The 14,992-nt window shown below is 36.7% G+C and overlaps 1 protein-coding gene across 1 annotated transcript in view; it reads right to left on the bottom strand.

Moving 5' to 3' along the window:
- Window positions 1-378: 378 nt before the first annotated feature.
- The window catches only part of LOC107704263 (tumor necrosis factor alpha-induced protein 8-like protein 3), a 36,796-nt gene continuing 22,182 nt past the window's right edge, over window positions 379-14,992 (bottom strand). Inside the window, exon 2 of the mRNA XM_016507143.1 lies at window positions 379-1,813. Coding sequence (XP_016362629.1) covers window positions 1,251-1,813 — 563 coding nt within the window. The 3' untranslated portion in view covers window positions 379-1,250. The remainder of the gene's footprint in view (window positions 1,814-14,992) is intronic.

Below are 14,992 nucleotides of genomic sequence, written 5' to 3'. Positions count from 1 at the left end.
GGTTTTCACTCACTCTGGGAGCGCTCCACTACCGCTCCATCACGAGTACATTTAAGGCCAACAGCCCATAATATAACTGCATTTTAGGAAGAATTCACGCATTAAACATCATTAGTTAGCTTGACAGATATCCCAGATAGCACACGTACGTCTGCAAGATGTCTGTTAAAGATCGCTTCATCTGGAAAGCATCTGCTGTGTACAAACATCTGAAAGACATCAAGATGTCAGTTTTACATACATTCTAAATCATAAACATCTTAAAGACATCTTCTAAATGTCAGTTTGACATCTGATAGGAAACGTCCTATAGACGTATTGCAGATGAGCAAACACTAAAACATAAGTCTTGCAGATGTCAAATAGACGTCTCTGTGATGTATGTTTATCACTCAAATCAGAAAGAAGGTGAAGGTTATAATGACAGCGATGGACGAGTGCGGGAGGTTATATCTCAGGCATGTTTGTTTGTAGCATGTGGGTACTCAATATTGATTGGGTGAATTCACGTTTTAAACAGTTTACTGTACAGGTAGTTAATCTCCGCTCTAAACGAATGTGCTGCTACATTGTTGAACATTCACACACAACACACAAGCTCGCACATAACGTACAGATCGTGAGCACATATAAACATTCAGGAGTGCAGAAAATTATTGTCAACACTGTCCTGTGATTTATCAGCTTAAAAACGGAAAAGTTACAGCATATTCTTTCTGTTTCTGAAGTAACTACAACCCTCAGCTTCGCCTGAGTAGAAAGACGCTGCACAGACAAGTGAGTTAAACAGTCATTTAATATAGACTTCGGCTAATTGTAGTGTTTCAATAAACCACGATAAATCTATTCTTCTAGTATTGTGTATTGATTATTCATTTAATATAAGTTCTGAACAGAACTTTGAGATATTTCAAAACATAGGCTTCTGAAGTATTTTAGCCACAATTTCGTCATGGAGCGAAGGCGGAGCGGTGTTTCTGATCAGTTGAGCGAGGAGCGGGAAATGGTGAACCCAAAGCGGAGCTGGAGAGGAGTGATTATTGAATGCTAGGAGCATGGAGAAGAAATTGTTGCCGCTCCACTCTGCTCACATACTCTGATCCCTACAGGTTGGGTAACAATCACATCATCAAGTTATCATGACTGCCTGAATTTCAAACAAAAACCAAAGAACACAAGTTGCGTAAAATCCTGCAGTTCAGTTCCCAGTAGCCTGATGGAGTCTCATCCGACTAACTGTGAACTGGAGGTTAAAGTGTGCCCTCATCTAGGAATTTATTTATCCCATCACAGATCTTCCTCAGGTTAAGTCTGTACTCTTCAGACGGGCCGTACAGCTCGGTCAGGAAATCCACATCTGCGAAATGGTTGAAAACGTGGTCGATCCGCGCGTGGGAGCGCGTGGTCAAGTGGTGCTCCACCAGCTCATGGAGAAGGTCCCTACATTCCATTAGCAGCTCAGAAAGAATGCCACGGTCGAATGTGTACTCCACCTCGTAAAAGCTCACCACTGTCATGGCCGCCTGGTTCATCTTCTTTTTGAAGCGTTCGACGGTCTCCATCTCGTCAGGACTGAATTGGTGGTTTCGATAGAGAATGCCAATCTTCAGGGCGATCTTGATGACATCTTTGATGATCTTGTGGGCTTTTTTCTTGCTCTTGGTGTATTCACGACTGGCCTTGTAGAGTTCGTCCAGAATCTCGCTGCTGGTATCGTCCGTGAGAAGGTTTGCCACGGCCATGGTGGCCATTTTACTTAAGATCTTCTTTTGGGCCTGAAGGGCCAAACTCTTGGAGTTGAAGCTCTCTTGCCCTATACAAACAAAGAAAAAAGTAAAGTTAACCACTCCAATAAATGTTTTCCTCTCTCACATAAGTCAGTTTGAATGTCAACAATTTTTTAGTAAATGCGCTGCAGCGTTTTGAGTAACCATGTCAAGGGCAGTCTAACAGACATCTCTGTCAATATAATACCATGCTGAAAGACTTCAAATATAAAACATTCCATCTGTCTTTCAAAAATATTTTGCTTAAAGAAGTGTGGATGTTTTTCTGAACCTTTATTATTGTGGTAACCTCTATTCAGTTCTTGTTGAATTAAATGTTCTAGCATTTTTTAAAGACTGATACATTCCTTTGATCTTGAATTCTGTATCTCAGTCCATCTTCACTCTTTTCATTTTAAATCTGAATGAAATGATGGAAGAGAAGTTTTTTATTAAAATAGTATTGATTATTAACATAGTAGTATTGATTTTTATTTATTTTTTATTTTTTTTTAAGTTGAGCTGATTTACTACAAAACAAGCATGAAAAAGTAGATGGAAAAATAAGAGTGCTTAGTGACATCAGAAAAAAAAAAGGAAATAATTTCAGGCTGAGCAAGTTTTATTGGAAATATAATCTATTTATCAGGTTGTGCAGTTATAAAAGTTATTTAGAAAAGGTTTAGCATCACGTTGGCCAATGCAACTGATTTTATGTAATGCAATGACATTTACATTTTTAAAAAGGGAGCCAGTGTAGGTGTGTCACCGTAACCGTATGTGTGCAAACGGATGGCAGCAAAGCTGTTGATTTACTATAATGATTTATACAGTGTCTAATAGACAGTGATAATATTAGCACAAGCTATTAGTCAGACTGGAGAGACTGTGCTGTTTGACACACTGTGGGCAGTACCCAGAGTTCCTCTGGGTGTGTGAGAGCTTTCATTGTGAGGTTTGCTGTCTCTCTGATCTGGTGTTGTAGAGGTGGAAACTGCACGTTCAATAACTCAATAATAAGATTTGAGCCAAAAATAGGAGAATTAAAAGAAATGGGTTGCATTCAGGGAGAGTTTATAAATCTTATGCGGGATTTCTTGACAACTAATATGAATATGAATAGTGTTTCCTACAGAGTTTTTTCCCCCTTTCACCATGCACAGTATATGGATTTTAATCCATATGAAATTTGATAATTTATTAAATGTTATATTTTTTAAAATATTATATAATGAAATATCATTTATTACAAAGCAATTGTGGTTTGAACAATTTTAAGCAGGTTTAGAACAGTTCTCGCTTCACTTTGATTCAGATGTCACTGAAATTCACTATGCTTATTCAATAACCATTCTGACAGAATCAGTTAGTTAATTTAGTGAATGATTTTTTTCTGACTGATTCAAACCATTTTATTAAAATAACCAACTCATACAAGTCATTTGTTGGTGAATCAGACTACACTGTTCAGGTTGTGTGTTACTTTTTTGCGTGCAACCCCTAAAGACAAAAAAGACGTGTTTTATTACCATTCAGTTTCATTTTATTTTTATACAGCTCAGACTACAAGCTAAAAATTCTGGGATTTTTCTTGCCATGGCAATATAGATCCAGCAGGGGTGAAGAGCAGTACAGGAAACACTTGTGTACTGTATATTACTTTCTGAGTAATATCAGAAAGTAAGAAGGACACACTCAAATGCCTCACAGAAATATTTTTTAAGAGCGCTCATGGTAGCGTGCTGCAGAAATGATTTCCGTCTAACCATGTTTCTCTATTTGTACATGTTTGTGCTGTATTTTTGCATCATCACAATAGACTTTTACATATGAGTTTGAATCGACCAAAAAGTATGTTTTCGATGTATGTTATCTAAAAAGAAACTGTTTGTGTGTTATTAGTTTAGTCAGACTGTGTTTTAGACCCCATTTTATGAGTAATAAATGCAGAAATCCAAATATTTCCAAAGGGATCGCAAGCTTATTTCAGTTAGGATGATGCCTTAGAAAGTAGTTGCTGATGTAGACAGTAGACAACAAGGCAGCTTGCTTGGGAACAGAGCAATGGTGACCCTATACGTCCATTATGATGTTCAATATCTCAGGGTTTTGTGAGATGAGCGTGAAGGCACAGGGAGGAGGGAATTGTTTTGCCATGTTTATCTGTAGGAGGCATGGGCAATCTGAGAGCAAATTTTATCTAGATACCTCCTAGTTCAAATTACATACTACAGACGTGATTAACAGTACAGAAAAAAAATGTAGAAAATCGGTTTCTTCCTGTACTCCTCTGCAGAGAGCTGTCACTCTCGTTTACTGCCTCACACAAATCACTGTTATATGTCAGCGGGGTGGTCTGGAAAATACGTCATTCGGAAATGCCACTGAATGCCACAGAATGGCACTTGAATGCCACACAAATGCCCGACCCAGGTTCCAGTCTCTCTTACTTCATGTAAAGAGAGCCAGAGTGAGGTTGACCTCTATGCGCACACGTCCAGCTGCCATGTGAGATGGTGTGACCTCGATCTGATCGTGGAGGCATGACCTTTAGCTAGTGTCTCTGACAGGAATGATGATGTTCACTCTGAATGACAAACTGGTTTATACAATTGCTGCTCCTGTAGCTCAGCTTGTAGTGCATGACACTAGCTGCAATGAGGTCATGGGCTTGATTCTCTAGCATACTTTTAAAGAGTTTTTTAATATTTTTGAAATAATATACTTTTAAGTTTACAATTAAATTAAAATGTATTATTGTTTAATTTTATATTAAATATTTTAAATGCTCATATTAAATGTATTAATTTTATATTAAATACAATTTGTTGAAATTTTGCGTGTTTTCTTACCCACTTAGGTCAAACTTAAGTACTTCTCTATAGATAATTTCATAATAGCTTATATTGCCTTTGAAATATAGTTAAAGTGTACTGTTGAATGCATTGACAAGTATTTATTGTAAACTAAAATATATTTTAATGTCATTTCTATTGAAACTTGTATGTCATGTATTTGTGTATGTTTGTAATTACACATTTATTACAATTTAGTACATTTAAAATATAATCTTTAAATGTAATATCATAATCAAGTATTTGACGTGCTTTAGTATGTTAGTTAACACATCAAAATAAATGTACTTCTTTAAAGAAGAGCAAACGATTATTAAAACAATGATTTAACGTACTTTAAGGTAAAACTTTTAGTTTGACATTATTACAAACTGCATATTTTAAAAGTGTATTAAATTGTATGAAATCACAGTCCGAGGGCATCTAGATCGGACCAAAAGGTCACTTTAGAGTCATCGATTAAAGGGGCAGGGTCTCGAATAGGAAATACTGCTGCTGCACATATAACATATCAAATTACCCCATATAAAACATACATCAAATTACCCTGTAGCAGATCTATACAGGTGGAGCTGGGGAGGTGGAGGGTGGAAGGTGGAGGGCAAGTATTTGAATGTTGAGCAGCAAGCTCATTGGCTGCTGATGCGAAAAGAAACCAATCAGCTGCGCCATGTGAATGATGATGTAATTATATCAGACTGAGTTATAACTGAGTTTCATGACATAACTTTGTTTAAACGCAGACTATAAAAAGCAGTGCTGTTTTGTGAATAAATTATGTATTCATATATGTATATGCATCAGTGGTAGAGCATTGCGTTAGCAGCGCAAAAGGTCGTGGGTTCGATTCCCAGGGAACACACATACTGGTAAAAAATGTATAGCCTGAATGCACTGTAAGTCGCTTTGGATAAAAGCGTCTGCTAAATGCATAAATTATTATTATTATTAATTATTATGTTGCTGTGCTGGCATTTGTGTTTCCAGTGAAGAGATCCTGGTTGGCATCTCATGTTGGCATCACTTAAAGGGTTTATATTATAAAAAAAGGATGTGTTCATGTTCCTTTTGAAATAAATGATGCACTAGGTCAACATACTGGTCAATACATTGTCCTAAACAGGTGTGACACAATATATTTTCAGCAACAAGTAATTTATCTTTCCACACTAAAAGCAGAAATGGTGTGCGACCTGACAACTGAATGGAGCGGGCTTTTGGACAAATAAGATTTCTCTTTGGACAAATGCACCAGAAATAGAAAGCAGACCAAATGTTGTGTTGCTTCAATTTACATGGAAGGGATTACTTGTATTGCTTAGCTTAATCACATCGCACCTCGTCAGGATATGGTGTAACATTCACAATGTGAGAGGGTAAAAATGTTCTTGAAAACTCAATTAATGACTAAATAAATTATTATGATCTATTATGAAAGGTGTGGCATCCCATCTGTCTGTAACCCTTAATATTACTATTACTGTTTGTCTTTTGATCAGGGCTAGTCTATGATATCACGTTCAGGAATAAAAATGATAAAGAATGTATTGATTATGATTATGATTATGATTCCACTTCACAATTTCACAATATATATTTTTATATTAAATATGTTATATTTTGTTTAGATATAAATATAAATAGTTTTGGTAACATGCTTTACAACTAAACTAAAACATTTATTATTATAAATCTTTAACAACATATTGTGCTATTATTCAGTCATTTAAATCATAGGTACAACATAATTAAGTTTATTTACATACACAATTTTATTGTGAGCCAGGGGGTAGTCGTGGCCTAATGGTTAGAGAGTCAGACTTGTAACCTGAAGGTTGCGGGTTCGAGTCTCAGTTCTGGCAGGAATTGTCGGTGGAGGGAGTAAACTGGCGCTCTCTTCCACCCTCAATACCATGACTGAGGTGAGACCCTCGAGCAAGGCACCGAACCCCCAACTGCTCCCCAGGCGCCTCAGCAATATTGCTGCCCACTGCTCCGGGTGTGTGTGCACATGGATGTGTTAAATGCAGAGCACAAATTCCGAGTATGGGTCGCCACATGTCACTTCACTTTACTTATATGACTGTAAGTAATGGCTTGTGGTTTGAGTCAAATGTTAATTCAGCAGCCATTTTATACAGATTTTGTCTGTGACTCATATGTGAGTTGTTTAAATGATTCATTAAAAGAACCAGCTCATTTAAATAATTGGTTTGTAATTTAAACTACAATGAAGACATTGTGTTTGATGTTCTGTACAAACAGGCAGCACAAAACATGCTTTGTCTTTCTATATTTTTCCACTGTATTTTTTGTGGTGCCAGAATATTCAGATTAACCAACACTGAATTTTCCAAAGCCAATTCTTAAACTAATAAACTTAAACTATTCTTAAACTGCCAGGCTCTGACACCCCTGGCAGTTGGTTTTGCAGTGCACAGGCATTTGACTGTTTCTGCATCTGTGTCAGCGCTGTCGTTTGTTGTTGTTGTGAATCGAGGCTTTGTTTGGCATCTCTCTCTGTCATTATGTAAAGTCAGTAAGTGACAGACATGACCTGTGGCATCAACAAACACCAGACCAACCTGACACTGACCCACTACACAGGCATTTCTGCTCTTTCTGCTCTCTGGGCCATAAAGTTATCAGGGGCTTTAGAGGGTCATGCAGGTAAAAACAGAAAAAAAAAAAGAAAGAAACTGCTATCTGAAAGTGTGCAAGAGGAGTTCACTAATAATGAGTTTCAGTCAGTCACTGAGAGTGTTTATGTGCATGAACTGTCTGTGTTGGTTTAACATAGATTCACTGAAGCAATTATGCAAAACAGGTAAAGGCATAAACAATTCCAAAATAAATGTGCACTGAAGATAGTTAGCACTTCGCAGTTCTCCTTTTCACAGGCCGATTCTGAGTGCTAAATTGCAGAGGATGCTGTCGGCTATCAAGATATGGCATATGACAGTCTTCTCCATTATCTGATGAAAAACAGCTCTTGAATTATTGATCACATTATAATGTACACAAAACTGTTCACCATTTGCTTTCCATTGACAATGCAAAATTAATTGCTCCATGAAATATTGTTGACTTGTGAAAAGCGAGAAAAAGTGCTTACTGTAATTACAAAGTACGATTTGTATAAAAAAGTAAGCATGAAACTGCACCCCTAAACACCCTCAGTGAGGCATGACCAGGGGTGCATTGTAACTGTAACTTGCTGCTTAACTATTACAATGTAACATTGGAGAAACTAACCAACTAGTCACGACTGTTTCCCGAAACCGTAGTAACTTGGTCACACCTCAGTCGTTTGAACCACAGTGGTTCAACAATATAAATTTGTTGTTAATTATGTCACATGCAGGTGGTTGAGTAATAACTTAATACTAATTAATCAATTCAAGATCTCTGAGATGATGCTGTAAAAAAAATGGCACCTGCTGAGTACTTCAGTATTTTTTTCCTTGTCATTTTGCTTTATTTGATATTTGATTTATCAGGGGTTCCCTCTTATGTCCTATTCTGGGATTCTCTTATGCATTTATGCACAAAAATGACATTTATTGATGATACGCTAAAATATATAGACTGAAATATATTCAAAAGTAATGACACATTCCTGGGGGACCGTCCTAACTTTTCCCCTGTTAATTCGCCCCTGCTTCTAACCACAGGTTGAGAGCTGTAGTTCCAAAAAGTGATTGTTTGCTTGAACTATGGTTTTGGGAAACACCAAATTATTGAATTATGTTGGTAATGACGGAACTTGTGATCATATTTGATTAACAATGCTTCGACAAAATGCACTCCTAATCATAAGAAAAAGCAAAAATTATGCACCATTGTAAATTAACTAGCTAGTTACGACCCTAAACCATAGTAAAACCTAAACCATAGTTTATATCTCGCAATTCTGACTTTATAACATGCAATTGCGAGTGATAAAGTAAGAATTGTGAGATATAAACTTGCAATTGTAAGAAAAATAGTCTTTTTTTCTTCAGAATTGGACTTATAACTTGCCATTTTGAGTGTATATCCCGCAATTCTGAATTCATAATTCACAATTGTGAGTTTATATCATGCAATTGTGCGAAAAAAAAGTCAGAAATGTGAGAAGTAAGCTTGCAATTGTCAGAAAAAAAAGTTGTGAGATTTTTTTTTCTTTTAATTCAGTGGTGGAAACGGGCTTCCATAGTAAACAGCTTCCTCCACAACATAATTTGCTGTAAAACTGCTGCTGTAATGAACATGGCATCTGATGACTACTTCACTTCACTGCTGACAAGCTAAAATATATAAATTGAAGTCCCCATGTCATAGTAACAAGAAACTATGCTTCTAACCACAGGTCGAGAGCTGTAGTTCCAATCACAAAAGTTTGCAATGATGTTTGCTAGCATTGGCTAACAATGCTTTTATGAACCCTTGGATTTTGGGTGGGTACTAAAAAAGAACATGCAGAAATACTCCATGCAAAAACGGAACAAGTGAATTTTCCCCTTAAAAGGGAACACACAAGAGATGCAGATATTTAAAACTCCATTAAATGACAGTTGTTCAAATTCTATATGTACTGTTTTCCAAAACACAGGTACCAGCAACACTGGATTTCCCAGCAGTACAGATATTATCTCTCAACAAGTGGCCTGTGTATTTTGCTGTCATAATAGGGTGCTGGTTTCCTGCTATCCTTATCTATTGTTTGGAACACAAGAACACAACTGGAGGAGGAGAATGAGGACAAGGAATGCTCTTGCAGCCTACATGGCCTCCACACACTCACCAAGCAAAACCCGCTTATGACTGATTTGTTTACATCCGACCAATTAAAACTAATCCTCTGACTATCTGTCCCCATCTTATTCTGCTTTGACCACATTATTTTCTTCTGTCCTCCCCAGACTGTGTTAACTGTGTTCAGGCTGTTGCTGTGGTGTGCAGAGATCAGATGCTGCACTGTGTATGCTGGTCGACACTAAGTGAAATCACTAATCCTGTATGATTTTGATATGTAAAGTACTTGGTTATAATTTTAACATACAAATTTACCACAAATGCTTGTCAGTACATTCAGCAGTACACTTTAACAATATTTAAAGGACAACAAGATTATAACTAATTATGAAATTACATATGAAGACGTACTTAAGTGGGTCAAAAAAGCACTCTGAAGTTCAGCTAATTGCATTTAATTTTAAACTATAAAACATTTAACATAGTTAAGTGTCCAAAAGCATTACATTCAGTTTGAGCTTAAGTATGTTCTTTTAAATTACATTATTTCCATAATATGTACTCTTTTTAAAAGTGTACATCTTTTTCAATATCATCTGTCCAATACCTGTTTTGTCTTATTTTTTTGTATTTGTTTCGAACTATAGCCAGTTTTATCATTTTGTTTTATCATTTAAAAAAATTGTTGGATCTTTGGTTGGTTCAATGGATCTTTTGTTTGTTCATGTGTTTGCATATTGACCTTAAATGAGCATCTGTAGGAAAATGAGATGGACTGGTTTTAAATACAGCACACATCTTTCTTTGTATGATAGACAGGTTTATGTTTCACAAAGAGATTTGTGTGACATGTCTTATGTAATACTTTTTGAAATATATAGCACTTGAGCCAAATGACTAAACAAACTCTTAGGCAAAAAGAAATATTTTTATTTTCCCCTCAATATTTTCCGCTCTGTGCCATGTCAAATACTTTCGTGAAGGGTATCCCAGTCCTAGAGGGAGATTTTATTTCATACTGAACATTTCAGTTATGTTTCATTGAAGTATCAACTCTTTGATTGCAGACTTTGATTTGGTAGCTTGGTAGTTCTTACTGAGTGTTTTGTGGCCTTAAAGACTCTGCTTACCCAAAAGTATTATGGTATCAGATAGTAATACAATGTCACTTTGATATATACCATGGCATATCATATGGTACTTCAAGGAATCCCTTGTGAGAAAGAAGTGTTCTTAATTGTTTTGAATGTGCACTTGTAGTGTATTTCAAACCTAAAATGTATTTTCTTAAAGGTAACATATCATGAAAATCTGACTTTTCAACAGAGCAGTGGATTTATTTATTTATTTACTGTATATTGCTGCTTCCACACAGATCTAAAATCAACCTGCGATTTATTTCCCAGCAGTTTACCATCACAGACATAACCGACTGTTTTTGTAACTCATGTGCGTTTTTAACGTAAACTTGTGTGTGAATGAGAACTTAGTTTAATACTCACATGCTGTGACAGCCACTTTCTGTCCATGTGCTTCGGATGTGTGTGCTCAGAAAATGTAGAAGTTTAAACTCATATGGTTTAATACACGAGTTTCACAATTTGAGTTGAATTACTGAAATAAATGAACTTTTCCACGACATTCTAATTTATTGAGATGCACCTGTATATTATATATTGTAAAAAGGGGCATAATATGTCTCCTTTAAAATACAGTAGTTGCAGATAATATAATATTAATGATATAAAGGCCATTTAAGTGTACTTAAGGATACTTAAAGGGACTTTCCAAATACCCACACCTGCGGTCTTTGCCCTTGACCATTTGTCTACTTACATGATAAATTTCCTGTATTTGGCCCAAGTGTTCAATTGAGCGTAAAGACCACAAGTTTGTGTAGAACTTTTCATAACCTGATAGGACACAATTATATGTTGTAAAAATGCACGTGTTTACAGAGCTTTATTTAGATTTTCAATATTTTGTATTTTAAAATAAACTTCTAAATGTCTGCTCAGTACTCCCTATAACTGACGACACAATATAATAACAATTTAAGTTGTGGTGCTTCTAAGTAAGTGATAAAACGCAGTTGCACAATGTATAAAATACACATAGCCATCTTTGCACCAATAAAATGTGCAACAGTTCATGTTTTACTACCAAATTATATGTAATATCTAATTATCATTAATATGTAACACTAGAAAGGTTTCTGTGAGGTCTCAGCAAAAAGTCTCATGACAGCTTAGTTGGGGACACTTAATTTTTGGCAATTCTATCGACTTGATTGCACAGACACTGTTGGAAGAGAACTGAACTGAGCTGAATGAGGAATAAACTGACTTTAACTGAAAAACTGACTGTTTATTATTGTTCTCTTTTTAGAGCTGCTTTACAGCAGAATTGAGTTTTGTTTGGATTATCGACACTATGTGATGTTTTATTAACAAGTTTCGGGAGGAGCACGCGCAGATGGCCAATCCATCATCAGTAATTACACCATCTATCTAACCAGCACAAGAGAGAACCCCTATAAATAATCAAAGCAGTCTTACCTTCACTATCTCTAGTCTTTCAGCATCCCTCCACCACCCCGACTCCTCACCTTCAGCCCGTTCCTACCCCAGCACGGGGAGGAGCACTCGGGGGGAGTGCTCTGGGTCCGTTCTAAAAACCGAGCTCGGACCCCTCTCCCCGGACAGGGGGAGTACCCCGGGTTTGAGAGTAATTACGGAGCTCGGAGCCCTCTCCCCGGACAGCACACCAAATAAGCATAACCTTTACTCAGTTCATTATATGTAAGTGTGAACTCGTGAATTTTCTGCTTAACACTGTAAACCTGCTTTGACACAATCTGTATCGTATAAAGCACTATATAAATAAAAGTGACTTGACTTGACAAAAAAAAAGGCTCTCTCCGAAGCGGTATTTGAGAGAGTGTGGATTTTGTGTGCGTTAAGAGCACTGCGCTTTGGTGTTTTTAAGACCTGGGACAGTCTTGCACACTTACTTCCTATTGCGTGCAAGTGGCCAAGACCGCAAGCGTTTGCACAGGCCCAAATTTTCTTAACACACTTATTGCACTTTTTAATAATGTCAAATTAAACGTTTTTCTTTTAAAGTATTTTAATTGTGTTGTTTTAATAATCTTCTATCATGCTTTATAGAATTACACTTATTTTGATGTGTTGACTAAACTACTTGATTATAATTTTAGCATACAAGTTTACCACAAATGTTTGTCAGTACATTCAGCAGTACATTTTAACAATATTTTAAAAACAACAGATTATAAATAATTATGAAATTACATATGAAGAGAACATGTACTTAAGTGGGTCAAAAAAGCACTCTAAAGTTTAGCTAATTGCATTTAATTTTAAACTATATACCATTTTCATTTAATTGCAATTAACATGCAGTTAAGTGTCAAGTCAAGTCACCTTTATTTATATAGCGCTTTTAACAATACAGATTGTGTCAAAGCAACTGTACAGCATTAATTAGGAAAATAGTGTGTCATTAATGCAAAATGACAATAGTAAACACTCAATTTTCAGTTAAAGGCAGTTCATCATTGAATACAGTGATGTCATCATCCAGCTCAGTTCAGTTTAAGTAGTTTCTGTGCAATCAAGTCGACGATATCGCTGGAAATTAAGTGTCCCCAACTAAGCAAGCCAGAGGCGACAGCGGTCTGACAGAATGGAAAAAAAACCTTAGGAGAAACCAGGCTCAGTCGGGGGGCCAGTTCTCCTCTGGCCAGACGAAACCAGTTCAATTCCAGGCTGCAGCAAAGTCAGATTGTGCAGAGGACACATCTGGTGTCCAAAATCAAGTGTCCAAAAACATTACATTCAGTTCACACTTAATTATATTCTTTTAAATTACATTAATTCCATAATAAGTACTCTTTTTAAAAGTGTACTTATTTATTTATTTATTTATATATATATGTTTTACATGGAAACATCATACCTGTCCCATATCAGTCCAAAAACATTGCAGTACTGTGGTACCATGTCGAAACCCTAATACCATGGTACATTTTATTATATAGGGGAAGTCGTGGCCTAATGGTTTGAGAGTCGGACTCGTAAGCCAAAGGTTGTGGGTTCGAGTCTCGTACCGGCAGGGATTGTAGGTGGGGGGAGTGAATGTACAGCACTCTCTCCCACCTTCAATACCACGACTGAGGTGCCCTTGAGCAAGGCACCGAACCCCCAACTGCTCCCTGGGCGCCGCAGCATAAATGGCTGCCCACTGCTCCGGGTGTGTGTCCACGGTGTGTGTGTGTTCACTGCTGTGTGTGTGCACTTTGGATGGGTAAATGCAGAGCACTAATTCCTAGTATGGGTAACCATACTTGGCCACGTCACGTCACTCACTTTTCACTTTATTTTGATACTTTTTTTTGTCATATCCGCAGTGGGTATGAGTTCAGACTGATAATCTGGATAATAAAAACTGCAGTGTTTCTTTGTGGGCGAGCAATGAGCCTGGGGCGTTCTACTACCCATAATCCTCCTGTCATACCAGTCATTTATGATGGCGACACAGAGAGAGAACTGCTAATGACTACTGTGGTGTCACAACATCACACTTAAATTCACCTGACAAGCTCGCAGCTCCAGATTCGAGAAGTGGTACAAGTGGCCGCAGGGGGAATGAGTGTGTTTGTGTGTGTGATTGACACAAGCTTGTCACAGTGTGTGCACCACAAATAAACATTGTTAGGGTTATTTTTGGTGTGTGTGTGTGTGTGTGTGTGTGTGTGTGAGAGTGGGTGGGTGTTTATGTCTCTGGAGGGCTTGCTCTAGAATCACTGTAAATGTAATCAACATTGTCAGATTTGCCAGTTTAAATAACTGACTGATGAAGGAAACATGCAAAAGAAAACATAAAAAAGAAAACATAAAATATCATATTGCAAATGCAATTTAGTTGGTATTATTAGAAAACACACTTATCTTAGTGTGGGAGTGCATGGAAGTATGTGTGTGTACTGTGTACAGGTTTTGTTTATATTTGTGAGGGTCTATAACATTTTTAGACATCTTTTTGGTCTTATAACATGTATAAGATGTGCAACATGTCAAAACTGACTTCTAAAGTGTTCCACATTATTTGAAAGGCTCATAAATCAGCCACTGTTTTCAGGGTGAATTTTGCTTTAAAGGGATGGTTCACCCCAAAATGAAAATTCTGTCATTCCAAACTAGTATGCTGTTTTCTTCTGTGAAACACAAAAAGATAATTTAAGAAATATATTTTATCCCCCCAATAAAATGGAAATCAAAATTATTCAGAATATCCTCTTTTGTGTTCTTCAGAAAAAAAAAGAAAGTGGTACAGGTTTGGAATGACATGAAAGTGAGTAAATGATGACAGAATTTTCATTTATTTCGTTTAACATCTTTGAGACCTATGCACCTATAAGCTGTCCCCACTAATACTGTGATACGAAAGTAAGTGTGTTTGTCTGTCTGTGTGTGTGTGTGTGTGGGGGGGGTTGCTTAGCTATACTTTTCAGTGTTATTTTAGTAGTATTTATATAGCATTTATTGATATTTAGATTTTTTTTTTATTCTCAATCTTCATTTTCATTTTAAATAGCATTTTAGTTTGCCA

This window comes from Sinocyclocheilus anshuiensis, unplaced genomic scaffold, assembly GCF_001515605.1.
Source record: "Sinocyclocheilus anshuiensis isolate Anshui unplaced genomic scaffold, SAMN03320099.WGS_v1.1 scaffold863, whole genome shotgun sequence".
In the NCBI taxonomy this organism is placed as follows: Eukaryota; Metazoa; Chordata; class Actinopteri; order Cypriniformes; family Cyprinidae; genus Sinocyclocheilus; species Sinocyclocheilus anshuiensis.
This window is presented reverse-complemented; position numbering and strand designations above follow the sequence as displayed.